Here is a 27,591-nt window from a genome sequence, read left to right as displayed (position 1 = left end):
GCAAATTGCTAGCTTACATCAAGGTTACAAATACTTACATGTTGGAAGCGCGGAATGATGTGGCGAAGGCGCGTCTCTTCGACCGTGCTTGCTCCACGTGCTGTGCGGGTGACTCCTGGTCTCCCTCTACATCCAGCACTGTCGCTGGGCCTTGGTGCTTGACCCCTCCGCCGCTTGTCCTTTGCGCTGCAGTGGCCGGTGGCGTGCTCGGTCGAGTTGTCGCTCCCGTCGCCGATCGCGTTCCTTGCCCAGGTACTCCCGAGGTCGACCCGGCTACATCCTTCACTGCCGTCGGCAATGTGGGTCCCATAGGCACGGAGGAGACACCTTGCTCCATCGACTCCAGTTGTTTCCTCCTCTTTTGAGGGACAAGTAGAAAGGTGTCTGCATCCTCTCCTTCATCTGTGTCATCGTCCGACCAAGCAAAAATCGCCTGTTGACGCTTGCTGGCCGGTTTCTCCTTTGGGCCCCCCTCGGGCTCATTGATACTTAGCGCCCCCCGGTGAGCAGGGTGGTTGCTGATCTCTTCTTCGACTGTTTGGGGGCAGCCAGCCTCTTACCAGTGGCTAGGGTTGATGCCTCCTCTCCAGCTCCGAGCACCGCCCAATCGATGTCCTCGTCTTCGATCTCGATGCTGGTCGGGGTGGTGGGACCAGCTCCTTGTGGCCACTCCACTCTAGGGGGTGGTGACACAAACACTATCGCTCTATCCCGATCATTAACCTAGGCAACAAAAATGGGTGAACACAGTAAGTTTCCACTTATCCTACCACAATATAAAACTAAGGGTATAGGGCAAGACAGTTACCTTTGGGGGAGGTCAGGCAAGCTTGAAAGCATGCTCGATGTCATTCAATCTGACATAATTTGGATTAGCTAAGTTAAATAGCTCTCCAATTCTGGCTTTGAGTTCGATTTTGTCAAGCGCCTCCTGCCTCGTCCTCGTCGGGTCCGCGCTACCTTGATATTCATAGCCAGGATGTACTCTCCTCTGGCAGGGCTAGATCCGTCGGCTGATGAAGTTCCCAACCATGCTCGGACCATCTAGTTTTTTCCATGGGATCATTCCAAATATTTCTGGAATTTGTTCTAGGTGCTCGGGCTTCTCTAACCAGCTTGTCCTCTTCTCCGGAATGTACCCCATGTCACACAGTGTAATCATGTTCGGCTCTTCGCGGATGTAGAACCATTTCTTATACCAGTCGTCTAGCGACGTGTTCCATGGGTAGTGCAGGTACTGGGCTTTCATGCCGTCATGGAGGTTGAGGTACACACCCCCGGCTATCTTCGAACCGCCGCTTCCTTTCTTCCGCAGACAGAAAAGATGGCGGAAAAAATTGAAATGGGGCTAGAAGCCGCCATATGCTTCGCAAAGATGTATGAAAGTGGCGACAAGGAGGATCGAGTTGGGATGCAGATTGCAAATCCCAATCTCATAGTAATGACAGAGCCCCTGAAGAAAAGGATGTACCGGAACCCCAAATCCCCGCTTAAAGAAGTCTTCGAACACCACGATCTCACCTGGTTGTGGATCAGGGTACCCCTCGCCCTCTGGCGCACGCCATCCTATGAGCTCCTTGTTGTGGAGTACCCCCATGGTGACGAGGTCTTCAATGGTCTGCTCGTTGCTTCTCGATTTCTACCACTCCTTCGCCATGACTCCTACTTTCTTCTACGCGTCACTTTTCACCATGAATCTGGCCTTGCTGATGAACGAGGAAATCGCGGAGGATTGATTGGTGGTGATTTCAGAGGTATTAGGGTTGGCGAGAGGAAGAAGATGGCTGCGGCTGCGAATGGCAATGGGGTTCAGTAAAAAGTAACTTACCTATCCTATACTGTATTTAACCCAAGAGTTATGCTGTTTCGTCTGCCCGAGATTCTTGGGAGACGTGCGCACGCGCTCCAGACGGTTGTTTTCACAGCCTCGAGATCTATGCCAATATATGCGCCTCTTCGTTGCCAGTGTGAGAGGGCCCACGCTAACGCACCTACTTACAGGTGCCACGCAACTGTTTGTTTGAAAAGACAAAAAGGCAGTATGACGTGCTATACCCGTCTACTTTTTTGACCAGACGTGTCAGATTGGACTTGACAGAGCAAGTAAATAAATAAATACAAAAAAAATATAATACAAGTGGCATATGGTTTTTCGCCACACTTCTTGTGCTCGGGGACTGTCGCGACTGTCCTTGTGCTCGGAGACTGTCCAGACCACCATTGTGCTCGGGGACTGTCCAGACCACCATCATGCTCGGGGACTGTCCAGACCACCATCGTGCACGGGGACTGTCCAGACCACCATCGTGCTCGGGGACTGTTCCGACCACTCTCATACTCGGGGACTGCTCCGACCACTCTCCGAACATTGCTCGGAGACCGCTCTCCTCGGCTACATGTGATTTATACTCACATACAGTTGAGAGGCATTTATTTAGACCTTGCTACAAGGCTGATACATCGCCTTCTAGCAAGCTCGGGGACTACATCGGTACGATGCACCTGCTGGTGCATCTCGTATTGCTTGTACGACGATTGGATTCTCAACTTCAGTGGGAATTCTTTTTAGACCCTGGCACCACGTGCCTACGTCACCTACTACCAGGCTCGGGGACTAAGTGGGCACACTTCACCTTGCGGTGAATGTGCTTATTTTATCGACCCCTACGCTCTGACTGTTGGCCATAACTACTATTGTACAAGGGTCACTTATATTTCTTTTCAAAAATACAAGTGGGCACACTTGATCATGAAAGAAATCTTTTTCTTTTTTTAGAGCACCATGCATTCTTCGAACAACCGGAATCTTCGGCTATAATCGTGGTCTACTGCTCTCTGTTCTGACCAGAATACTGGTACATTCGCTTGGTCAATGTTTCAACCAGTTGGAGATGACATGAAGACGGATCGCATTAGCCGACGGAGATCAAACGGCGTGTCGTAGCATAATACATGGTGCTCGGGGATTAGCTGTGGAGGTATTAACCCCTATACCCTTACGGCTAGGCTTGGGCCGGCCCGGACCAGGGGTCTGGCCCACTAGAAGACGACGCGCGGCCCGGCCAATCTGTTCGGAGTCTCGCGCAAGAAATCAAGGCAGATTTGGAGATCAAGCAAGATCCTAGTCGGTTAGAATAGGAATCCTTATCCGGCCACCTATGGCAATTGTAACTGGTTAGGATTAGTTTCCAGATTTATAACCCTGCCCCCGGACTATATAAGGCGGGCAGGGGACCCCTCTAAAAAATATCTCTCATTGACATACAGCAATACAATCAGACGTAGGACGTAGGTATTACGCCTTCACGGCGACCGAACCTGGATAAAACCTCGTGTCTGTCTTGCGTCACCATCTTGTTTGTAGCTTGCGCATCTGTCTGTCAATAATCTACTACCTTGGGCATACCCCTAGGTAGATTGTCGACCATATTTCATCGACACATACCATAGAATAGCTTGTCATGAGGCTTCAGGAACAGATAAAAGGTTGTTAAGGGAATATGTACCCGGATTTAACAATGGTAGACAACAACAATAACAATTTAAAGTAGTTAACTCCTAAGACAACAGGTCAAGTGTGCTGCCAAACACATTGACATTAAGTTATATGTTGTAAAGGAGAAAATTCAGAATCATTTTAAAAGCATTGAGCATATGAGTACCAAGCAAGTACTTGCAGATCTGCTTACCAAAGGCTAACTATCCAGTACGTTCAGAGAACACACAGTCTACATGGGTTTACGGGAAAGCCTATGATTTCTGGATACTGAGGGCCTAGTTGAGAATCTGTTTCAAAACAGAGAGGTGCACTGTAGCTATTAAATCTAATGGCAACTGACTGTGATGATGAGGCACACTCTATATACTGATATGTGATGAAATGAGAAAAAGATAAAGTAAGTTAAGTTTAAGACATAAGGTGAGATAAAGGGAAGAATGTTAGGTTGATCTCCACCAGTTTGACCCAATAGCCAATTGGGCCGTTGACTCGCGCCCTGGTCGGGGACATCCAGCCGCTCTCCTGGCTGGTGGGCCCCGTTGCGCAGCGCTATGTAAAGGAGGTGGGGGCTGAGGCTCGAGACAAGAGGTTCACCGCAGCCGCCAGCCCCTCACCGAGTTTTCTAGCCCTAGTCCGATCTAGAGGGCGCGCTGTAAGCGACGGAAACCTCCACCGTCTTCACCGCTGGCACTAGACCTGGCCTGCTCTGCTGCTACTTCGTCGCCGACGCCATGGCCGCGACCGAAGACTCGAGATGAGGTACATCGTCATTAAATTCTATATCTAAATCAAATTTACCCATTGATCTACACCTAAAGGTACTACAGATCCTAACAAACATAAATAGTCCAGTACATTAACCTCGATCTGTAAATCTTTAGTTATCCTTGGAAAGCCGGAAGCGGAGTAGGGGAGAACAGAACGCAAGAGGATAATGAATTCGAGTCATACAACGCAGCAGAACGATGGCGTTCGCAGCTTTCCGATATCACTTCTGCGCCTTCTTCTTCCACAGGTCGCTGAGCGCCCGCATGGCGCCGCCAGCCTTGCGCTTGCCACTAGCTCCGTCTTCGTCGTCGTCCTTGGCCACCGCATTGCTGTCATTCCCACCACCACCGGCGCAGGCCGAGCCAGACCAGTGGCGCCGTTTGTCGTACGCGCCATTGTCCACGGCGCCGCCGCTGCCTGCTAGCACCGCGGCGGCCTCCTCGGCCGCCTTGCGCCACTGCTCGCTCTGCACGCGCGAGCGCTGCGCCTCGGCCTCCAGCGCGTCCCGGGCGTGCTCCGAAGCCCGCAGCCGCTCGGCGAGCCGGGCCTCCCGCGCCGCGCTCTCCCTCAGCGTGTGCTCGGTCTCCCTCGCCCTTGCCGCCATCGACTTCGCGGCCTCGGCGGCGTCTTCGGCCATCTTGGTGAGGTCGGCGTTGTCGGCCTCGAGAGCTGCGATCTCCGCGTCTTTGACCAGCAGATTCGCCGTAAGCTTGTCGACCAGTTCGTTGCTCGCCATCAGCGCCGCCTTGAGCTCGTCGAGCTCCGTGCTCTTGTCCATCACTTTGGCCCTTAGGTCGTCAACCTCCGTGTCTATCACCATCAGCTTCGCCCTGAGCTCGTAGACCTCCATGTCCTTGGCCATCAGCTTCGCCCTCAGCTTCTCAACCTCCGGGCTTCCCTTATTGTTGCTGTTGGCATCGTCGTCATCGTCAACGACATTGCTCGTCTCCTCCCCATCACTAGTCTTGTTGCCCTCCTCGACAACCGGGTCCTCATTGTTCACCGACTCTCTCGGCACTACCGCCATCGCCATGTAGCTTTTCTCCTCGTTGTCACGCTCATCGACACCAGCAGAAGCTTTGGGTGCTGACGCTGGCTCCTTGCCGCCATTGTGCTCGACCGGCGCCGTAGCGGCGAGATCGTCCTTCTTCTTTGCGGCCAAGCGCTTCTTGGCCTCCACGAGCGCTGCGCGCGCGTCCTTCCTGGCCTTCTCGGCATCCGCGATCTGCTCCCGCATCCCATGGAGCTGCCCGTGCGCCCTCTCCAGCTTCGCCTCCAGCTCCGCCACCCGTGTCCCCGCGCCGGCACCACCACCACTAGCAGTGGCGGGCTTCTTCTGCAAAAAAAAAAAAAACATCAGCGGCCACAGCACAAAACAAACGCAACGTCGTCATTGGCAAGTACGGCCTTGTGTTTGTATCGTTCATGTGAATATGTGATCACAAGAACATCCTTGCCTCCTGCAACGGGCTGCGCGGCGCCGCCGTCACCCGCACGCCGAGAGCGCGGCGCGGCGTGCCGCCGCTTGCCTCCGTGCCCGCCGACGGCGGCGGCGGCTTCAAGCGCTGTGCTGGACGCTGCGGCAGCTCGGACACGGCCCTGAATCAAAGATGTTGCGATCGAGTCCGCCTCCAGATATTCAGAGCAGGAAAAACTTGGATAGGAAATTAGGAATAGGATCGATCGGAGCCGAGCATGCAGATTTGGTCGAGAATGGTGCCGAATACCTGGGCCTGGACATGCGACTGTCCGAGTCCTCGAACTTGCTGCTCTTCTTGGCATTGGCCGTGTGTCCTAGCATCATCATAACAAAGAGCGCCACGGGTTCTTAAGAGGTGAGTTGAGACACACCGTCGCCCACTTCAAATCTTGAATTATATCGTTCAATGAACCGAGCCAACGCTGAGCACGGACGTTGCTTGGTACTTCTCGATGTTAAATGCTGATGCGGTACTGATTGCAAACTTGGAACTGATTATCATAATATGGCTGCAGCTTAGCCAGCTGAAGAAGCAGAGATTAGGTGGTTAGTATTTTCTTTCTCATTTCCTTTTGTGCTAATAAAGTTGACGCATTTCAGCGCATCATCAGTTGAGCCATATTTATTTCAGCGCTTCTGCTGGCACACAAAACTGTGTGTCCGAGTGGTATATCTCACCTGGATGATGCGAAGTGTCACCAGCACGTCCTGGACTGCACGGACGTTTATTAGCTTCTAAGTTTATGCAGTTTGCGGCTCGCGCCGGCGTTCACGGGTACGGCGGCGGGAATAAAGGTTAGAACCCATGTCTTCGTCGGAGAAGAAGAGCTGCACGGCCGGACGGACGCTCCGATTTGTCCCTCCTCCAAGCAATATACTACACCACCGTCCTAGTGAGGTGATCTCATCTCCAAGCTAAGCATTCATGGGTGACGTTGACGCCTTGACGGGCTGCTTTCAGTCACGTTGCAGTGCGGACGTTTACGGCTTCACAAGGAGGTTATTTGCTCGAATGGGCTCTGGTTGGCGCCTTGCGGTCAATGCAAATTCATACGTAATGTACAACTAACGGACCACCCAAAACTGGGCCGTATTCTTCTAGCTCATGCTGGAGCGGGCCCCAAATGGCAAAGCTGTACGCCCAGCCCAAGGCCCAGGCTATCTTGTGAAGTCCCTAGCACACGACGAAATTTTATGAGTTTAGGAATGGGCAGAATGTGGTCGGCACTACTAGAGCCAGAAAATTTCCTGACGGCCGCAAACCGTCAGGAATAGGCAGAAGGCCGACAAGAAAGAGAAATGGGCAGAAATAGGAATATCCTAGGCTACTCCTGTCGATTTTCTTAGACCGTCAGGAATTATCCAAGCCGACACGAATTTTCCTTCCTCCGGTAGTGTAGGAGTGGGATTCATTTAAGAGAGAATTATCTATTTGGCACTAAAAAAATCGCTCTTCTTTCTAAGGCACTAAAAAAATCAAAGTTCCTTATCTAACACTGAGTTGAAAATTCGTTACCTAAATAGCACCACCGTCTATTTTCTCTATACATCTGTTAGTCGACTTGTTTGACTGTGTCAGTAATTTTGAAGGGGACCAAAATGCCCCTGCCCAAATAATCGGTCACCGTCGCCCCCCTTTTCTCCCCTCAACGAGGGGTCGCACTCGGGGCTCTGAGCCTGTCTCTCTTCTTCCTCTGACAAGAACCAAGAAGGGGTCAGGCCACCGCCTGCTCCTATTAATCTGTCCTAGGATTCCCCAGCGCGAGGTACCTGCCTTGTTGCCCACCCTCCCCTTCCCTCTGTTTGATCCGAATGGATGGATCCGTGGATGATGGTTCACGTTACCTGCAGGTTGAAAGTCAGTTCTTAGTTGAATATTTCTTATTTTTGGATAGCTCCTAAGGCAAGTAGACACGATTTTGGAAGATTGGTACAAGAGCTAGAATTGTCGTCATATAGATAGCTTATTATTTAGAGATTTTCTTTTATTTTGATTTGTATATGCTCACTCTGTATATGACATATTTATGAGATATCTTCTTTTGTAATATAGTTGAAATCATATTAATAAAGCAATGGATTTTAATATATATTTTTTATTATCTCATTGTTCAATATATCTTTATACTATATAAGGAGCTCATACAATCATATACCATGTAGTGATACAATTGAATATTTATTTGCAGTCTTCATTTATAAAAAAAATCATGTTTTACTTCACAATTATATTTATGATATTACCACTTATATCTTCTTTATTTGACAACAAGAACATTCATGTTTTTCTTATGGGAAAATTGGTTGTGTAGCATCCAAAGATCGCGATCTCTGTAAAATATCACCAAAAGTTTGGCGCTCCGTAAAATACCACTGAAAGATTGAACCGTGAACTGAGAGTAGCATTATGTTAAAATGAAGTCACAGGAGTGACGGAAGCCTCCGTCGCGCCCGTAGGCGATGTTGTCGCGGATGCTCGCCGCGAACAGGAACGGCTCCTGCGGCACCCCGCCACCACGTGCAGCGCCCGCATGTTGTGCTTGCGCACGTCCTTGCCGGATAGGACTATAGGAGCACGCGCCAGGACGTGGTAGCGCCTGCAGGTTGTGCTTGCGCACGTCCTTGCCGGATAGGATTATAGGAGCACGCGCCAGGACGTGGGCTCGTAGAACCGCTGCACCAGCGCTAGCAGGTTCCAGCGGCCAGAAGCACGCGTCCTTGCCGAGTTGAAGAAGCACACGTCCAGCCGCATGTTCCGGTGGCCAGAAGCAGCGCATCGCCTTTGCCACCGCCGGACCATGGCCCTGTCGGCGGCTTGGACAAGATCGACGAGGCGCCGAGGATGACGCACTGCCGAGGGTGGAGCCGAAGTCGGCCTTCCACTTTAGGAGCACGTCATCGTCAGTGCCAGCTCGATGTGGAGGCGCCGCAGCTGAGCAGAGCACCTCGGAGCACGAGTGGTGGACTGGTGGGAGACGTCTGCGACGGGCTGCGCAGTGGCTCAGAGCGCTAGGAGACGCCCGCCTCGGCGGGGGACAAGATCTGGCCGAGCGTGTGGCGATGCCGCCGACCAGGACGCGCGCGATGTGCACGAACGCGCCGCCCCCACAGCTAGCACCTGGTGCGGCGGGGAGCCTGGTACAGCATGGTCGCAGTTGATGCGGACGAAGACGGAGTCAACGAGCAGCATGAGCGTGTGGAAGCGACGCGAGACGAGGGCGCAGCTGCCGAGCGCCTTGATGTCGCCGATGCGGTTGAGGACATCCCACTGCAGGGGCCCTTCTCCTCCTCCATCCCACGCAGGTTACAGGCACACAAATCGGGATCGGGGAGAGGCGTCGGCGCAGGGCAGCACCTAGCCGGCAAGGACGTGCACAAGCACGGGCGCTGCGGCACGTGGTGTCAGTGGTGCCGCAGGAGCCGTTCCTGTTCGCGGCGAGCATCCACGAGAACAACCCGTAAGGGCGTGACGGCATGACGGAGGCTACTTTCAATTCTGTCACTTATGTCGCTTTATTTTAACGAAATTATATTTTCAGTTCACGGTTCAATCTTCTGGTGGTATTTTACAAGGACGTAAACTTTCGATGGTATTTTACGGAGATCGTAATCTTTCGATGCTACACAACCAATTTTCCCTTTTCTTATATGGCACCATATATTTTTTGATATAAAGAGGGGTATATAGGTTATTTTGGACACCACTTAACACCTTTTAATAGAGGAAATTGACGATAGTGTTATTTAGGAAAGGAATTTTTAACTCGGTGCTAAATAAGGAACTTTTTTTTTAGTGCCTTAGGAGCAAGAGCGATTTTTTTCAGTGCCACGTAAATAATTCTCTCTCATTTAATTTCAATCCGTTTCACTCCGTGGAAAACGGTTTAGGCCTACAACACACTACGTAGACCGTACATGTGATTTAACTTAACTAAATGAGAAGCTAACTAATAACATGCCCAAACGTATGATTGGGACTCATGGTGAAAGTTCAACACTCCAATATTTTACCTCCTATCACACCGCAATATTTTTCAAGAAATTGTGTAAGAATTGTTGTTGATAGGCTAAGCACATAAGTAGGCCCACAATGAGAAGTTCGAATTTAAATCTTTTCTTTTTTATAATAATTTAAATCTTCTTTTGTGCCAAACAACATTACATCCACGCTTATATGTAAGGACACGAACTCATTCCTATGTAAGGACACGCACTCACTCCATGAGTAGAGATCGCAACGGATTTGGATCATCCATAGTCATTTGAATACTTTTTTTATATGCTTAGATAAGGTCCATTTGGACATGGATATCCATCCCTATATTATCCGATAATATCCAAAATCTATTGGAGAGCAACTTAAAAGTCCAATATCCATTGGATATCTTTGGACTTAAGAGAGCAGTTTCCAATGTCTAGCTTAGGTTTCTAATGTGCCCCACATGCATGTTGACCTATACACAGAGTAGCTAGTTGCTATATTGAGCCATCTCTAAATTTTTATTCAATTTCACTAAATTTTAAGAGTAGCCAGTTGTCATACTAAATCATCTCCAATAAATTTTGTTCAATTTTAATAAAATTCTAACATGTGGATTAAGGTGAATCCGACAACATTCAAACAAAGCATTAGTGAGGTGCTTGCATGGATAGTTTGCATGTCGAGATAGATATGTCATAATTGCATGCATTAGTAGGCAACTGACATGGATAGCTTGCATGTTGAGATAGATATGTGCCATAATTGCATACGCCAGTGGACTGTTGACGTGGATAGCTTACATGTCGAGATAGACTTCTAGTGAGGATTAGAATTATAAGATATAGATATAGAGATAGAGATACAGATACAAATACAGATATAGATATAGAAAGATATAGATTGGATTGAATATTAGTCATTTGGAATTGGATTTTGATTGGATGTTGGATCATTTTCTTGGATTTTAATTGTACTTCTCGATTTGGATTATTCAGATTCTAATCCACTCCCATCTCTACCTATGAGCACCTCCGAAAGATTGGAATAGTAGATCTTCATATCGACCAAGTCACCACATATACACCGCTCCCATACACACACTCTCACTCCTATGAATTCACATGCACACACACCTTACGTTATGAGCACCTCTAGAAGACTGGGTCAGCATATCTCGAGATTAACAAAATCACCACATAGGACCCTCGCTATCGACACAACGCTATCACTAAGAAAATAGCATCGTTAAATACTGGAATAAACTAGAAAACAAGAACACATGTATCAAGTTGAAGACTTTAAACACGAGTGGATAGGTCCTGTCACAGAGAACCTAACGAGCAGAGCTGCTCAATCGCCGGTATTTAAATATTTAACCTTATGTTCATACTATATAATTTTCACAAAATGAAGATTGTTGCTAATGATCTAACTGTGGTAGGATCTACTCTGTCCAACTTAGTAGGAGGCGCATATATGGGCACATGATGAAAAAAGTTTAGCTTTTAAATCTTAGACCTCAAATTCAGAGCATCACCCCGTCACAGTATGGTAGGGTCTCGACGAAGCTCCACAATCGTGTTCGCAGCCCTGGAGCTTCTTCAAGACCCTACCACACTCGCGGCGACCTCCTCCCCCCTCCTCCCGCGCGCGCCATGGCCATGGTCGCTCCCGCCCCAACCCCGTCCGGTCGCCTCCTCTGCCGCTGCTCCAGTGACATCACCGCCGTCATCTCTCCTATCCCCACCGTCGGGCCTGACCGCCTCCCACGACCTTCTTTTCTAAGCCCGCCGAAGATGAAGAAGAAAAGAGGGAGAGGACAAGAAGGCACAGAATCCGTGGGTGCGGGTCGCACACTCGTGCTAGAGCACGACATATCGTCGGTTAGAGTTTGCAGTGTCAGGTGTGACAGACAATCGCTGGCTCGCTGCGTTCTTCATAATCAACATCAAGATTTAACAACATAGGCACGTTTCTCTAGTCAATTACTATATAACCACAGCACCACCCCCTCACTCCCATTGGAACGCATAGACATGCTTCTAGTAAGTTAAATTACATCCCAAGCTCACAAAAGTTCCCAAAAAAAGGACTTAAACAACCTTCACAAAAGTTTGACGCAAAGTCAAAAGAAAAAGGTGTTAGAAGACACTTGCATTACACAGCTGACAGCTACACCTAAAAAAGCCCGAGCATGCACTCAAAATTGTTACCAGGTCAAACCCTACCCTATCCACCACACCGAAACCGCCGGTTCCATCCGTGAAAAGCTCGGAGCGTGAGTAACCAAGCAAATTAAAATCACATCATTTATTTATTTTTCACATCATATCAGAAAAGCTCGGTCCGATGCAACAGGACGATCCGTGGTCGCCACCAGCCACAAGCACTGCCCCGTCGTCGTCCCCGGGTGGCCGGCGGCGGCGGCGTAAGCCGGCGACGTGATGAACTGGGAGGGCGAGCCGCCAAGGTAGGGCGCGGTGAACACAGAGGCGAACACCGGAGGAGACCCCGAGCCCGAGCGGTGGTCGTAATCGTCGGCGCTGATAGTACTGGCGGTCGCGGTGGCGGTGGCAGCGTGATGCGGCGCTGGTGGGAGCAGCACCGGGCGGTTCTTGCGGCGGCCGGAGCCGATCGGCACGTTGCGGATCACGCCGCCGGCCGTCCAGTAGCGGTGGCAGGCCCGGCAGAAGTGGCGCGGCTGGTTGACGTTGTAGTTGTTGAAGTAGCAGAACTTGGTGTCCCGGCTCAGGCAGCGTGGGCACGGCAGCCGCACCTCGGCCGCCGCCGCGCGCGCCCGCGCCACCTCCTCCAGCAGGTCGGCGCTCCCGCGCCCCGACGACGCCTGCTGCTGCAGCCTCGGCGGCCCGTGGTGCATGGGCGGCTGCGGTGGCTGCTGCTGGGTAATGATGACCTTGCCGAAAAGCTTGATGCCCGCCGCGCCGGTGCACGCAGCCGCCGCCCTGGCCGGCATCTCGACGTGAGGCAGCATGTTGCTGTTGCGCGAGGCGTGTGGTGGCTGGTTTTCGATGGTTTCTCAAGGAGCTATCTATCTCGTACTATCAGGCATCCAGTAGCCCTGGCCCTTGTATATATATAGCATATGTATGTGAGAGTCAGTGGCTCAGTGCTTGGGTGCGTGCGCGGTGGACACCATGATTTGTGGTGCCTTTTGGGCTTTTGGCCGCAGTACCTGTCGACATTTCAGTACGTACTCACAACACATACGTCGTGTCTTCGTTGGTTGTCTGCAAAGTCACATTTCAGAATTGCATCCATTGTAGAATATAGTACAGGTTTTACTGAAAAACTTTCCGAAGAAATGTAAGAGCTGACTGAGCCAGGTTTATTTACATGACCAGATAAATTTCCCGACGAGCTTCATCCAACATTTCTCTTGCAATCTGCAGACAGTTCAGTATGTTTTAGCTAGCAGAACGGTAAGAAGTAAAAGCTCCAGGAGTCAACCTATAGAGGACCTAAGAGGCATGGCAGACATGACTTGGTTACTAAGAATCTGAGCAAAGCACTAGCTGCACCTTCCTAAGCTTTTCCCATGGTCACTTTGCGTTTGTGACATAAAAGTTCACAGAAAAAAAGCACAAAAAACTATCCAAAACAAGATTCTCGCCTTTACTTTATCTCGGTAAAGCGCAGTGCTTTGGGTGTTCATGGTCTTTATCCTCCATATGGTACAAGTCCTAATCTGTAGCTTTTGATGAGGACGAATCAAAAGTGAGAATCTTTTTGGTTGGAAAGACCGACCCATGTCTTCCTTTTCCTGCCAATCCAAAAGAAAAGTGGCTCTTTATAGCTTTGCACTTTGGTTGCAAGGCCAAATTGCCCAGGAACTAACCTGCAAGTTTAACCTCATGAAGAATTACGAGCTGTTTTCTGAAGAAAAAACAGCACTTCGTCGACGTTCGATCTGCTGCTGGAGTTTCTCAGGGTCAATGTGTTCACGGTCGCTAGCGTGGGGGTCGAAAATAATCGAAAGCGATTTCCAGTTTAGTAGATGGAAAAACTAGATCATGATGGTTAGTTTTTTTTTTTTTTTTGAGAATTTCATGATGGCTAGATATATGACGACGTGACGCAGTGTACGCATATACTAGTCTGAAACTCTGAATGGCTCCGGCAGACCTCTGGACTGCACAGCCTGCAGGTATTGTGGGAGCCTTTAGTTGCTATTGAGCTGAGAAAAAGGCTAATAACCTATAGTAGATGGGCCAAATCTTTAGTCTTTAGGCCTAATTTAGTTGGCCCGTAACAAAGCTTGCTTGCCAGTTGCCACAAATGGGCTAGCCCACTTAGAGTCCAACATCGTCTCTGGTGCTAAAATAAGGTCCGCATTTCTTCTCCTTGGTGTTCTTCTCCTAGTAGGGCTGGATAAAAAATAAAAAAAAACATGACTCGCTAGCTAGCTCGGTAATGTGTCGGCCCCGATAGAGCTAGTAGTTTAGCTCATTATAAGTTGATGAGCGAGCTCGCAAGTCAGCTAAAACGGACTAAGCATTTCATAGTCTAAAAACCTAAAGAAGCGAAAGCTAGAGTTGACGTTATGCAGCCTGTTCGGCAGGCCGTAAACGATCGTGGATTATTTACTGTTGGCTAGTTTGACTGGTTTGGTGTGAGAGAAAAATATTGTTCCGACTGAAAATTTACGATAGTATACGAGCAAGCCCAACCTGCCGAACAGGCTCATGTTCTACGCATGAGATGAAATTCAGAACTGGTTTATGCTATGCATTATTGTACTTCTTTTCTAATGTTTGCATGAAACTAATTATTAGTTTTTTATTGATAGAGGTTGAAACTGTTAGCTAAACAATCTGAGTCGGGCTAAAGTTTTAGCTTGTTTTCTTAACAATCCGAATCCGAACCGAGCCAGCTAGTCCTCCTAACGAGCCATAACGAGGCTTAGTATAATAATGGGCTGAATGGACTTGTCCCACACTACTCGAAGTGAGAAAAGTCTCGAGGAATACGTTCTTCCTTATTTCCATTTAAAGACCTTGTTTTGGAAAAGGGAGAAAAGCTAAATATCTCCTGAGGGCACCACCAACGTAAGCCAATAGTTTTATTAGCCTTAACTAAAAGAGGTAGTCCATGTAGGTAAGGAGAAGTTGAGGCAAACAATTTCACAGTGCAAGCTATTTGATTTTGGACCCCACCATGCATGTAGCTTTGCAGCTTTCCTCTCTTCACTCTGCTGCTTTTCTCTTCTCAGCCCGCTGTTGCTGTGGTCCTGTCAAAATTGTGTGAGAGACCATCGCCCTATTCGTTTGGGCTTGTTTGTCTGATAAACCATAGTTGACAGTACTGTTGACTGATTTGGTGTGAGAGAAAAATAATGTTCGTTGGCTGATAAGCCATGGCTTATAAGCCAAACACGATCAAGCGACACATGGCCAACGCTCGCTCTGCTAAGTGCTTGAGCTTTTTGTCAGTCTATAGACGCTTCTACAGGGTACTCTGACGGACTGCGATGCTATCATTCTGTGTGAGATAGACAATAAGTGGAGACGTGTCACTTGAGGCTACAAGACACGGTGGAGTGTTGTGGTCCTGTCAAAATTGTGTGAGAGACCATCGCCGTGTTCATTTGGGCTTGTTTGGCTGATAAACCATAGCTGAAAGTATTGTTGACTGATTTGGTGTGAGAGAAAAATATTGTTCGTTGGCTGATAAGCCATGACTTATAAGCTAAACACGACCAAACGAACATGGCCAACGCTCGCTCTGCTAAGTGCTTGAGCTTTTTGTCAGTTTGTAGACGCTTCTACAGGGTATTCTGACGAACTACGATGCTATCATTCTGTGTGAGATGAAGAATAAGTGGAGACGTGTCACTTGAGGCTACAAGACACGGTGGAGCGTTGTGGACGGCCTGAGTGCTAGCCTTAACCATCACTAACACATTGTTTTTTTCTGCTACTCCAACATTGATGTTGCTCTAAGATGATGTGGTTAAACAATTAGAAACACCGTCCACCGTCCTCATCCCTGACAATATTAAGGTTCGGGATCGTGGTGTTGGGACAGCTTAACCGCACTAGGTGCAAAGTTGGGACACCAAACGCAGGCCTTGTTTAGATTGCAAGTTTTTCCACTCTCTCTCCATCACATCAAATCTTTGGACATATGCATGGAGTATTAAATATAGATAAAAAAATAACTAATTACACAGTTTGATTTTAAATTACGAGACGAATCTTTTGAGCCTAGTTAGGTCATGATTGAACAATAATTGTAAAATACAAACGAAAGTGCTACAGTACCAAATACTGATTCATAACTTCAATCTAAACAAGGCCGCACTATTGGGGATGCTGCATACACTTAGCACGTAGTACCTTTTTTTGGATCTCTTAGCACGTAGTACTTGGATTACTGAAACGAACAGTCCATAGAATTATGCTTGTTGCAAAACCAAACCAACCAAGCCATTAATTAGTGCGGCCCCCAAAAGGCCTCAGGAAGAAATCTCAGACACGTCGGCGATGCTGGACGTGATTAGCGCGTACTCATCGGATTACTGCACGGCATTGCCTGCCAATCAACATGATGACTGTCCATTGCTGTAAAAAGTCGTCAGTTGGTGACGCCAGGGACAAAGGGAACACGGGTTGTGTCGGCTGTTCTTCTAGCTCCCACCTCTCGCGCGACGAGAAAACGACCTGCCTCGCTGCAGTCTGCATGGCAGTTATGAACACGACGCCGACTCCCCATCCGCTACTGACAATGCCGTCCATCCGATCCGACACGAGGGTCACCAACCGGTTGTTATGCTCTAATCTCCCGCGAGGCCACAGTGCCACACAGCCGTTTTTGTCACCGCTGATGATGCTTCTGCTACGTTCCAATAATACAACCAATCAATCAGAGCACAATGCTCTAACCGTTTCCTCCTTTCGGCAACAGCTGCAGCCTGCAGGCAGCCGACAGGCAGATCGAAAACCTAAACCTGCCACAGGGTGTGAAAAGTGTAGGAGCATGGCTCCACACTAGCAGATGTATCTCTGTTTGTTTTCCTCTTCGTTTTTTACAAGATTTTTACAGGAATCAGAGCTCGTGCACAGACAACAGACTGCAGTGGCCAGTGGCTGTGTAGCAACCTGTCAGCTCAGTTTGGTCGCTTCCCGCCACGTCATGTACGGCTATACCGGCGCCATGCGGCGCACCTGAATACGAGTACAAGGAATCATTAAGCAGAACGATCCAAGCGTCTCCCATTATTTAATCCGCGGATTACTTCAGTGCACTGCAGTGACGAAGTAGTTGCAGTCTGCGGACCGCAGCACAGCAGCAGCGGGCTTCGCATTCGCACCAGTTGTCTAGCTAGGCCGTCATCATGGCCGACGCCAACAAGCGCATCAATCTCACCGCGCCACTTCTCTCCGTGCGGCGCCACGGTGGCGGTGGCGCCGAGACCGCGGCCACGGGGCTGCCGCCTGCCTACAAGGCGGACGCCACGTCGGAGCCCCCGGGCCACACCAGCGCCGTGCCATTCGGGTGGGAGCACCGTCCCGGCCACCCCAAGAGCGTCCGCACCCGCCGGCCGCCGCCGGCGGCGGCCCCACCACCTCCCTTGACGATCGTCGACGTCAACGACAACGAGCCCTCGCGCGTGACGCGGAGTCCGGCGGTGGTGGTGACCGTGGCCTCTGAGCGCGCGCGGCGGGGCGCGGAGCGGTGCTCGGACGCGCTCTCCCGCGACGACGTCAGCTGCGTCACCGTGAACTGCAGCGCGACCGGGCTCAGCGACGCCGCGGGGGCCGGGGCGGGGCCGTGCGCCCGTGGCAGCGGCAGCGTCATGATGGACCGGTTCCTGCCGGCCGCGCACGCCGTGGCAGCCGGCTCCCCGCAGAACACGTTCCGGAAGGCGGGGTCGGCCCGGGCGGCTGTGGTGCTAGGCGCGCGCGCGGCCACCGGCGACAGGGTGCCAGCGCAAAGGCGGGTGCCCCTTCAGCACATTGCGGCGTACCACCTGCCGCCCCTCCCTCCCAGTGGCAAGAACGACGACGACGACAATTCCGACGCGCACAGCACGGCGGGCTTCGCGTCCAAGAGCTGCGGGCTGCTCTCAGCCCGGTGCCTGAAGAGCGCCTTGCTGCTATCCCGCGTCGCGCGGCGAGGTGCAGGCACGCCGTTCCAGGAGGTGCGCGGCGAGTTGCTGCTGCCGCCGCGCTCGCGTAACGGGCAGCACCAGCTTCTGCATACCGGAGACGATCACGGCATGGTACTCCTGTTACATATCCTCGTGTGCATCAACTTCACTTGCGTGCTGACGAATTCACCGCCTCATGCCTGAAGAACTCGCGCCGTCTTCTCGTGCAGATCTCGCAGCAATCCTGGGAGGAAGTGTACATCAAATCACTGCTCCGATCATCAGGCCCCGGCGGCCTGATGGGACCGGCGGCCGCCGTGGCCTCGGAGCTGGACAGAACGGTGCGCGAACTGTACAAACGCCGAGACGGGCAAGCCATCCGCCCGAAGGCGAGCCATCTGGGTTTGCTCCTGGTCCTCGACAGGTCAAACGAGGCTTGCGGCCACGTCTCGCCGGCGCGAAAGCTCTCTAGAACCGGCGACACCGCGATGCTTCTGAAGGCTACCACCAAAAGCTCGCCGGACGGCGACAAGCAGCTGGGGCGTGAGCGTGACGCGGCCGCCGATGCCGGCGGCGGCAGGTACGGTTTCCCGCTGCTTCTGGAAGACAAGGAGGCCGTTGCCGGACGTGAGATGGCGCTGTCGCCGCTGCTCCCGTTGCCGCTGCCCAAGTCGCCTACGGAGTCGTGGCTCTCGCGCGCGCTGCCTTCCGTGTCCACTCGACCCCCGGCGACGTCTTTTCTGGGTCTCCATGTGCAGCCCAAGAAACGTGCTCCGTTGCCGTGGTGCTCCATTGATTCGAGCAGGGACGTCCATCATGACAGGCAACGGCAAATTCGCGTGCACGATCTACAGAAATGACGGAAGCTATCCTGATCATGCCAACTGTTAGCGAGCGCCTCCTGGTGGTTTTGTTCTACTAGTGATGGGTACGTAGGAATGGATATGTTGTAGTGATGGGTTCTTTAGCAATCTCCAAGGGCACGTAGATGTAGCATGATTCTATTTCTATCCGTGTAAATACAACCCATTCGTTTCGGCTGGATTGACTTATAAGCCATGCTGAAAGTACTGTTGACTGATTTGGTGTAAGAGAAAAATATTGTTCATTGTCTGATAAGCCAAAGGCTTATAAACCAGATACAGGCTGTCGAACAGACTGATGGAGCACGAGGTAAGTTAATGACAAGGTAATTTAATCATGCATGCTTCCTCACCTGGTCCAATAAACAATAGCACTACCAGTTTAGCAGCAACCACAACTAGTTGTCTAGATATGCTCACACCGTCACACGTGGTCGATCATGTCTGATAGAAACCTCTCAACCATCATCTTTGAAAAATGCAGAAAAGAAGTCAAACAGCACACTGCACACCATCGGAATAAAGCATTAGGAGTAATCTCACCAAACGAAAGGGAGTGCCATTTACAACAATAAGCCATCGTCATCTCTTCAACAACATAGACGCACATCATATAAATCAATCGTTTAGGAGATCACAATAAGTCAAGCTAGGGACAACGTCCGCCCCTGTTTCTTGTCGCCAGTTTTGTCCCATCTCAGGGACTCAGGGCAACTAGTTCAGACTATCCCCTACAATTTGATCCCCAACATATAATTGGTAAACAGGCAATCACTTATTCACAAGCCAGCTTCGTGCCAAAGCTGGTGAGGCAGATAGCGAACGCCTGGAAGGCAGACAGAGGCTGCCGGTAGTCCATTGTAAACGCATCGTCCTCGATCTTCCCAAACTGCAGGATCACCGTTTCCTCATCTCCAACGCCCCATGAACCACCAGAGCCAGCTGTGGCGACAAGCTGGAAGTTCTTCACAGAGGCGACAGTCACCCGGCCATGGAAATTTAAGCACCAACACTGAAGATGGTCGTGCCATCTTGGAGCTTTGTTCTTTAGATCCAAGGAACTTGGCGAGGCTGTTTTCTCCTTGGATGGATCTGACGAAGTGCCCTGACCTACAGGGCACTGGATATTGCACTGCATTCGTCTTGGCCCTCTTGATTTCATGAAGTTGAACTTATAGGTCACTTGTCCAACTTCGAAATTGCCACCTGAAACCTGTGGGCTTATCTGCTTGCTTGCAAAGCGGCGAGTAGATCGGCTCCTCGAAGGTTTAGCACCAGCATATGGTGCCTGGCTATCATAGATGATGAACTTTGTCCCCAAGAAGTCAGATCTACAGGCAGAACTCACATTATCAAATTAGTATTATTGGCAAACTTTATAACAAGAAATCATTTTTCTTATAATAACTATGCCTTTCATAATATAAACAAACACTCCATAAGGTGCCAAATTATGACTTTATTACTTCACGGCTAACGCTGGATCAAATGCATTTGAAAGTGGTAGAAAGTCTGGTCTCTCTCCACAGATGTTAGGACTAGTGATGTAGGATTGAGAAAATCTGATGTCTCTCCAAAACTGTAGGACTAGTTTCAGTTGGGTTAGGGCATGGAAACTATCATGTGCTTGCTCCCTTGCTTATGAGTTATGACAAAATGATAACCCAAACCCTGTTCCGGTGTTCCCTCATGTCCAGACATCCGTATGCCACCATCTCGTTGACAGCACATATGTTAAACGAACCTCCCAACCAACTGTATACTACAACATCTGCCTACCCTCCCACCAAATGTACATTTACCTGTATCGCAATGGAGCATTTTGTGCTGTAAGAATTAATTTTTTTAAGTCGAACATCACTGTACAACATCCGTTGAGGTTTTTCCACCTCTACATAAATATTAGCATGGTTGAAAGTTTTAAGTTGAATGTCCCTTGCAGCACTTTGTAACTATAAAGTACTTTTGTATTTCATTGTCTACAGTTCACTCTGATGGATGTTTAAGGCCCAATTCTTTCAATATTCACATTTTTTCTATCCAGGACAATGAACAGAAGAAAGTGCATATAAGCATTGAGATACCTTGTATAATGCAGAGCTAGAGCTAGATCTGGATCAGGTATCCATACACACTACTGAAAATACACATGGATGGGCCACAGTTTTGAATGACATTATGGAAAATCAAAAACACATATAAGTGAGGAAGGCTTTGAATATGTTCCCAGTACTTGCAACGAGATTAAATACAATTGTTTACAATGCAAGTTTTTAAAAGCTTTCCACAAACCAAACTTTGGGGTTGCACATAACAAATTTATGGAAGCAATGAATCCCTACTATATGGAGAATTGAATCAATCGTTCCATCATGGCAGCTTCATATGTATGAGAAGAGTATGATACAGGGTATTATCATGTTTGAGGCTGTGTGTTGGGGCATCAATGGCAGGTACGTTGAGTTATGGACGTGTTGTAGGCTGTAGCCAATTTATAGCGAAGGAAGCAAGGCATGAGTGGCATGAACAATTAGTGGAAGTTCAGCCGTAACGCAACAGTGTTAACTATACCCCATTAGTGAACTTGGCAATAAACAAGACAGCATTTGGAGTAGATTATCCAATAGATTGAATTGGTTCTTTGTTTTCATACAAATAGCTCTATGTAACAGGTGACTGACTGACTGAAAAACAAGGAAAAGCTGCCACAATCCATCAATGTAACTGAGCCAGAACCTCAACCTATGAATAAACAGGATTTCAGCCACTGCTAGCTGAATATAGATACCACAGAAACCTGTCGCAGCTGCACTCACACAAGCAATTTTCTCATAAGCTGATTCAATCACAGAATATGACGATGCATATGAACATGGACAGTGTCTATTGACAATATAACTACCAGAAATAAAGAGATGATGGATTAATTTACTAAAGTGTTTGAACAATAATAAAAAATACCAGCAATGGAAATAAGGCACATGACACAAATTATATAGTTTTATGCCCATAATATAGAACTCAGCTATAACATATAGTCAAAAGACGAACATTTAACCTCGTTAGCATGCACAACAAACAAATCAGGTAATCAAATTGGAAAATAAGGTTCTGGAATGATTAGACCTTACCTCAACTTTCCAACATATGAACTGCTTCTTGGGTGCAGATCATCATAGTCATAAGAGATGATATATTCTGTATGTGCTCCTTGTCTGAACCTTCGAGCAGCCAAAAGAAACTTACCTTTATCCGTTAGGGCTGCCAAGAGAGCAAAATAAATTAAATATCACATGAAATTGCAGTCAAGAATTCTAGACGAAGTGTAACTTCATTGCTACAATCTCTAGAACAAGCTTATTCAGATCGATATGGCAGGGAATAAGAGATCAACTGGACTATTGTGGATTCAAGTTCCCAAGCCATAATGCCTCTACATACCATACTTGTGAGAAACTGTAACCTTATCTATACAGTGAAATTGCGAATCATACACTTGACAGGACCCAGTATTTCAACATTTTCTTGCTTTCACAGATCATAAGTTGAACTGATTATGTGAGTGGAAATGGATCATGCAGAGTTTCCAAAACTCCATTAGCATTGCAAAATCATCTACTTCACAAGCTCTACTATGAGGCTGCTTGGTTTTTTGGTCAGGTACCGTTTGACCTTGCTGAGCAAGGATATAGAACAATCTTGCTTGTTTGGTTATCTTGCTTAACTACCTCGAAGTTTGTGTAGGCAAGGTTTGCCTTGCCATCTGAGAGAGTCAAATTGGCTCTCCTGGCTAGGCAAAGTTGTCGTACCTCGTGCTAGCCAGGTGAGGCCAGGCTAGGCAAGCCATCTAGTGAAACTAAGCACGTCCTATATATTATTATGCTAGCAAGGTAGATCTCCAAAATTTATATTAGCCGTTAAGATCAAATCAAATAGATGCCGAGTAAGAATCACTGCCAATGTATTTTGAATAATTTTTCAACAATCAATGACAAGTCAAATCTTCCTACCGAACGAATAGGATTATATTTAGACAACCCTCTAAATATTGTAGGTGAGACGGCAAAGTAGATGTACGGGTCCTCATCAAATGGAATAAGAAAGCCGTAATTGATTATAAGAATAAACAAACTATATATTCACTTTCCTATTTTCTAAACAAGACCAGGTACAGATGTGCAACATCACAAGTCATATGCGAAGTAACCTCAGCAGAGGTGCCAGCTGTATTTGCAGTTTATTTGGCCCTGATGGTTATGCTTTCAATTTTATAAACATGATTTGACAGAATTATAGGATTCCATTTCAAATATCATGGGTGGATCAGGAACCTCAGAAAGTCAGTTAGCTTTTTTATTTGCTTACTGGCACTACCTATCAAATCAAAAGATATCTGAAACCCCTATTTCAATCTACCAAGTGAACCAGATCCATGATACCATGAAATCAAAAGCATGGGGAATAAGAAGATACCCATGCTTACTCACCCTGTGTTAAGCTGAGATAGAGAGAAAAGGTTGAGTTCTTTTTGTCCCTCCGGATAAAACAGTGCAGCGGTGCATCCCTTGGTCCAGGCTGTGCAAAAGAAATAATATACGCGCCCATTAAATCAATATTTAGTAAACCGAAACGAAGAAGCAAGCTTTTATAGGTATTATCATATCGCTATTGGCATACCAAACAAAATCCAGCTATCACATATAAACATAAATAAAGGAAGTCTGTGTTTGTGCCCAACTTCTCCACTACTGTCATACTTTATTAGCACTAGCCACCAAAAATATAGTGTTATGTAGCCAAAAGAAGAGGATGAAGAATATGATGAATATGTGGCTCCATTCTAAATCCTAGCGCACAAGGAACATTACAGCAGCGCTTGATGAACAAGAAGAATTAGATATACAAATTGTTCGAGTGCTAACATGGATCTGCTGATCCTTGTAAGCAGAACACATAAGAATTAGATATACAAATTGTTCGCATTTCTGAAATCCACCGCTAATCCACCAAATCAGAACATGCCCCCCACTGACCCAGCTTCTCCCCTCTCTGAGCTACCCATTCAGGGGTCGCTCGCCTCAGGTTCGTCATCTGCGGCTCACCCTGGAAGCGTTTTGGTGTCGCTGGATGAAGTTTCCCTAGCTTCGACGGAGGATCTGTTTGGAGCGCACTCTCCAATTGGGCGCCCCATTCTTCCAAGCATCGTGCATGATCTGCAGCAGTTCTTCACGCCGAACTCCCATAATCAACCGCATCCTTGCAAGCAATCAGCCCTGTCGTCCTCAGACCCACAGCTGGAAGACCTCCTCCAACGGATAGCGAATGGCTCAGATGAAGACTTAGGCAAGAGTCAATTCCATGACGAGACCCTGCAGAGACGCCACACCAGAGAAGAGAAGGGGATTGGTAAGATCGAAGCAGAGCAAGGCAGTGATGTCGGCCCTCGAAAATCTGGGCATGCTTCCACCTCCGTTGGACAGCGGTGGCACCTAGCTCATCCTGATGGCAAAATTCAAACCTGTAAACAGCGGTGGCATGCTTCCGGTGCACAGATATCTCATGAGCCCCCAAGATCCTCCCCATCAGCAAAGCACTCAAGAGCAGCACCTACCCGAGCACCACCAGCTGGCAACCACGTCCCCAAAGGGCTCTGTCATTCGTCACACCCTATGGAGGGAGGCCATGGTTGCGGGGACTGGGAGGATGCAAAGAGCCACTACTGGTGGAGACACTATGCAGGCCATTCTGGTATGCTAGCTACCAAGACAGATAGGGCTGAGGGAAGAAGTTTTTTCCAGCACACAAAGGAAAGATGCTGGTGCTGTTTGGAAGGCAAGTGTGAATGGCACAAACCAAATGAGCATCCAAGATTCCCCATAGCCGGCGAACAGCCACACCGAGTTGAACAGCATGTGGTGAGGAGACAGAAATTCTTGCATCATATGAGGGGGCGTTGCTTCAATTGTCTCTCTACCGAGCACATGGTGGTGTCTTGCAGAAGGAACTCTCGTTGCTGGCGTTGTTTGGAAGAGGGACACAGGTCAAGTTTTTGCCCAAGTCTTAGACTTCCCTCTCGTCGGTCTCCAGAGTATATTGCACCTCACCAACCCGGAATGCATTCATCCCATCAGAGTGGCTTCCACTCTCAACGCCTGCCACAATGTTGGGAGAGAGAAGAGAGTCCAGACTTCTCATGGTCGTTCAAGGGAATGCGAAGGAGTTTCAATTGCAAAGGTAGTGAAGATATGGATAAGAATCACTTTGACATTGGATCGAAGGAGGTGGTGGATCATGCTAGTAGTAGGAGCAATAGAGATCATAAGAAGCAAGCACCTAGCCTCAAGAGGGTATCCTTCGCGATGCCTATTTCCCAGGTCATGGGGGAACATGCACTTGCTATTGTTGATGATGGGCGTCTCATCCTGCCGGGTACTGCCCCTCCTTTTAATGAAAGTATCTTTAGTCGTGATCCCATGTTGTTCGAATCCAGCCTCTACACATCTGTGGAAACTTCCCAACATCCTACTCCGTTGCCTTCGTACCTTGATGCAAGCTCACGGTTATTAGAGATGTCAATACCATCTCATAAAGATTGGGACCCACCAACAGAGGCATCGACAAAAAACCTACAAGGTGGTACGACGACACTAGTGGATGAAGATGAGGAAGCGATGCACCCAACATGTTCTACAGTGGAACCAGTGCACAATTTAAGGGAGGCTGTGGATGTTGCTGATGGCAAGGCATCAACGCTTGGGGCTAGTTCAGGAGGCGTACCTCTAGAGATTGGAATACCGAAGCTTGTTGTTGACCTGGCACACACTGATCTACATGGTAATGGTTGGGAAACTGTCAATGATCAGAATGACACCTCTTCTAGACTACAGGAGCCGGTTATCACTCAGGTTCCTTCCAAGACTGTTGAGATTGAATTGGGTTGCACTTCACCACAAGATCCAGCTGCGATAGCTAAGGAAATTACAATTGATGGGTTTTTGGCTTCAATTTCTAAATTTGTACCAACCCCTCTAATCCCGCAACTACCAGTACCAGTTCCTGAGGAAGAACCCAATGATCATGAAATGGAAAACACATCTGTAACTTCTCAAACCCCACCAGCACCAAGACCCTCATTCTTTACCCCACAACGCAAAAGCATTAGGTTAGCAGAGAAATCCAAAACCACACAAGGAAAAGGAGCAATCCAAGTTGCAGAGGAGTTGCTTGTCAAAAAGCTAGGAGACTTATCGCCACTAGCAACAAAAGAGGAAGCTGACCAATTTGAATTTTTTGCGCAACATTTCGAGCGTCCGCTCACCAAGGCGAAGATGGATGCCCTCACGGTGCTAATTGAAGTGGGGCAACAAAAAAAACAAGAAGAGGGGCAAGCTAACCAAAGGGTGATATGGAAATATTCAACAGCAGTTAGTGGTTTGATGGAAGTATTCATCGGAACTCGGTGTTGTTTAGTAGTGATAGTTGTTTTTGCTAGTTGGTTCTAGGGCTGAGTTGTTGTTAGTTGCTTTAGTTGTTAGATAGTTGCCAGTGCAGTTGTGTTGCCAGTACAGATGTGTTGCTAGTTGGGCCGTTTTCGACAAGTTGGTTGAGGTTTGAGCAACTAGTGGGGCAAAGTCGTTAGGTGTTCGGGCGGTGTTTCTAAAGTTGGTGGTGGTTTTTGAGCCCGGTTTCCACTGGAAAAACTGGGCCGAACACTTTGTAATTTTAATTTCTCCAGTCTAATAAAATTCACGGCAAAGCTTTTACCGTCCCTTCGAAAAAAAATAAAATCGAGTAGGCAAAGACGTCTATTCAGAAACAGAAAATTAATTTGAAGAAGATTAAATCCAATAACTGATCCAGAGATCACCTGAGATCGAGTCAAACTGCATAAGAAAAAAGCGCAGAAGACATCTCTTGCACCTAGAGCTTCAAATCAAAGATACCCATAGGATTTGTAGCTACAGGTTTTATTTTTTTCAAGGATAGAAATGGGTAATAAGAAAACGCACAGCCACAATAGCCATGTGCCCCAAATCCTCCAGAACACAGCAATTTCGAGCCATGTAGATTCAGGTGATTTACACAAACAGGTCAAAAGAGCCAGTATTACTATGACGAGACGTTACGGCCCGGTGGTGTCTGTGTCTCACCTGCTTGAGCGAGGACGGGAAGGTGATCCTCCCGCACTCGAGCGGCGGGCGCACGACCGAGACCGCGGCGTCGCGCCACCGCCGGCACACGCAGGCGCAGACCACCACGTCGCGCCGCGGCGGCCAGCGCACGGCGCCGGCGTCCACACGCCGCATGATCTCCGTGAGCAGCTCCGGCAGCAGGCGCGACCACCGCTCCTCGTCGGCCTCGTCCTCCTCCTCCTCCTGGGCCGCCGGATCCGCCTCCGGCGTGACCTTCGCCTCCCCGCCGACGGCAGCACCGAGCGAGGAGCGGGACGCCGACGACAACCAGGACGCGCTGCGCCGCCAGGAGATCATGACGGGCGGCGGCCGGGCACCCCGATCCCTGCCCCCCGGCCGAAGAGATTGGCGCGAGCGGATGGAGGATTAAAGGGGGGCTTGGGGAGGAGGGGAGCAGGGAATGGAAGCGAGCGAGAGGAAGGAGGAACAGAAAGGAAAAAAATGACGAAGAAACGTCCCCGAAAATTGAAAAAGTGACTCCTCGACGTGCGCCTCTCACTCGCCTAAATTAATCCCGGATCTGCTGCGCCTAATTATACGCCTTGTCTGCCATGACACGTGGGGCCATTAAGCGCCTGGGTCCCATGCGTGCTGAGCGCGGATCGCAGGTTCGCAGCTGCCGCAACAGTACTCGTACTCTTTTAGCGCCAAAAAAAAAAGCTCGTGCTCGTTTATTTTTATTTTTTTTCGAACTCGT

General features: G+C 48.8%; 4 protein-coding genes across 4 annotated transcripts; 1 reads left to right on the top strand and 3 right to left on the bottom strand.

The window, feature by feature from the left end:
• Positions 1-4,346: 4,346 nt before the first annotated feature.
• LOC136514372 (interactor of constitutive active ROPs 1-like) lies at positions 4,347-6,094 on the bottom strand. The gene is made up of 3 exons (XM_066508339.1): positions 5,995-6,094; positions 5,725-5,866; positions 4,347-5,603 (listed from the first exon to the last, which is right to left on the bottom strand). Exons 1-3 carry the CDS (start codon positions 6,072-6,074, stop codon positions 4,488-4,490), a joined length of 1,338 nt encoding a protein of 445 aa, XP_066364436.1. The 5' UTR covers positions 6,075-6,094; the 3' UTR covers positions 4,347-4,487.
• Positions 6,095-11,924: 5,830 nt separating this feature from the next.
• LOC136510001 (cyclic dof factor 4-like) lies at positions 11,925-12,765 on the bottom strand. Its single transcript, XM_066504576.1, has one exon. It carries the CDS (start codon positions 12,719-12,721, stop codon positions 12,056-12,058), a length of 666 nt encoding a protein of 221 aa, XP_066360673.1. The 5' UTR covers positions 12,722-12,765; the 3' UTR covers positions 11,925-12,055.
• A 4,200-nt stretch (positions 12,766-16,965) lies between these two features.
• LOC136514237 (uncharacterized) lies at positions 16,966-18,978 on the top strand. The gene is made up of 2 exons (XM_066508222.1): positions 16,966-17,971; positions 18,070-18,978. Exons 1-2 carry the CDS (start codon positions 17,084-17,086, stop codon positions 18,697-18,699), a joined length of 1,518 nt encoding a protein of 505 aa, XP_066364319.1. The 5' UTR covers positions 16,966-17,083; the 3' UTR covers positions 18,700-18,978.
• A 244-nt stretch (positions 18,979-19,222) lies between these two features.
• On the bottom strand, positions 19,223-27,382 carry LOC136514238 (tubby-like F-box protein 9). Its single transcript, XM_066508223.1, has 4 exons — positions 26,853-27,382; positions 23,190-23,277; positions 21,834-21,963; positions 19,223-20,033 (listed from the first exon to the last, which is right to left on the bottom strand). Exons 1-4 carry the CDS (start codon positions 27,189-27,191, stop codon positions 19,478-19,480), a joined length of 1,113 nt encoding a protein of 370 aa, XP_066364320.1. The 5' UTR covers positions 27,192-27,382; the 3' UTR covers positions 19,223-19,477.
• Positions 27,383-27,591: the final 209 nt, after the last annotated feature.

Source organism: Miscanthus floridulus, chromosome 16 (genome assembly GCF_019320115.1).
Source record: "Miscanthus floridulus cultivar M001 chromosome 16, ASM1932011v1, whole genome shotgun sequence".
Lineage (NCBI taxonomy): Eukaryota > Viridiplantae > Streptophyta > Magnoliopsida > Poales > Poaceae > Miscanthus > Miscanthus floridulus.
The sequence above is the reverse complement of the archived record's forward strand: the minus strand, read 5'-3'. Positions and strand labels throughout refer to the sequence as shown.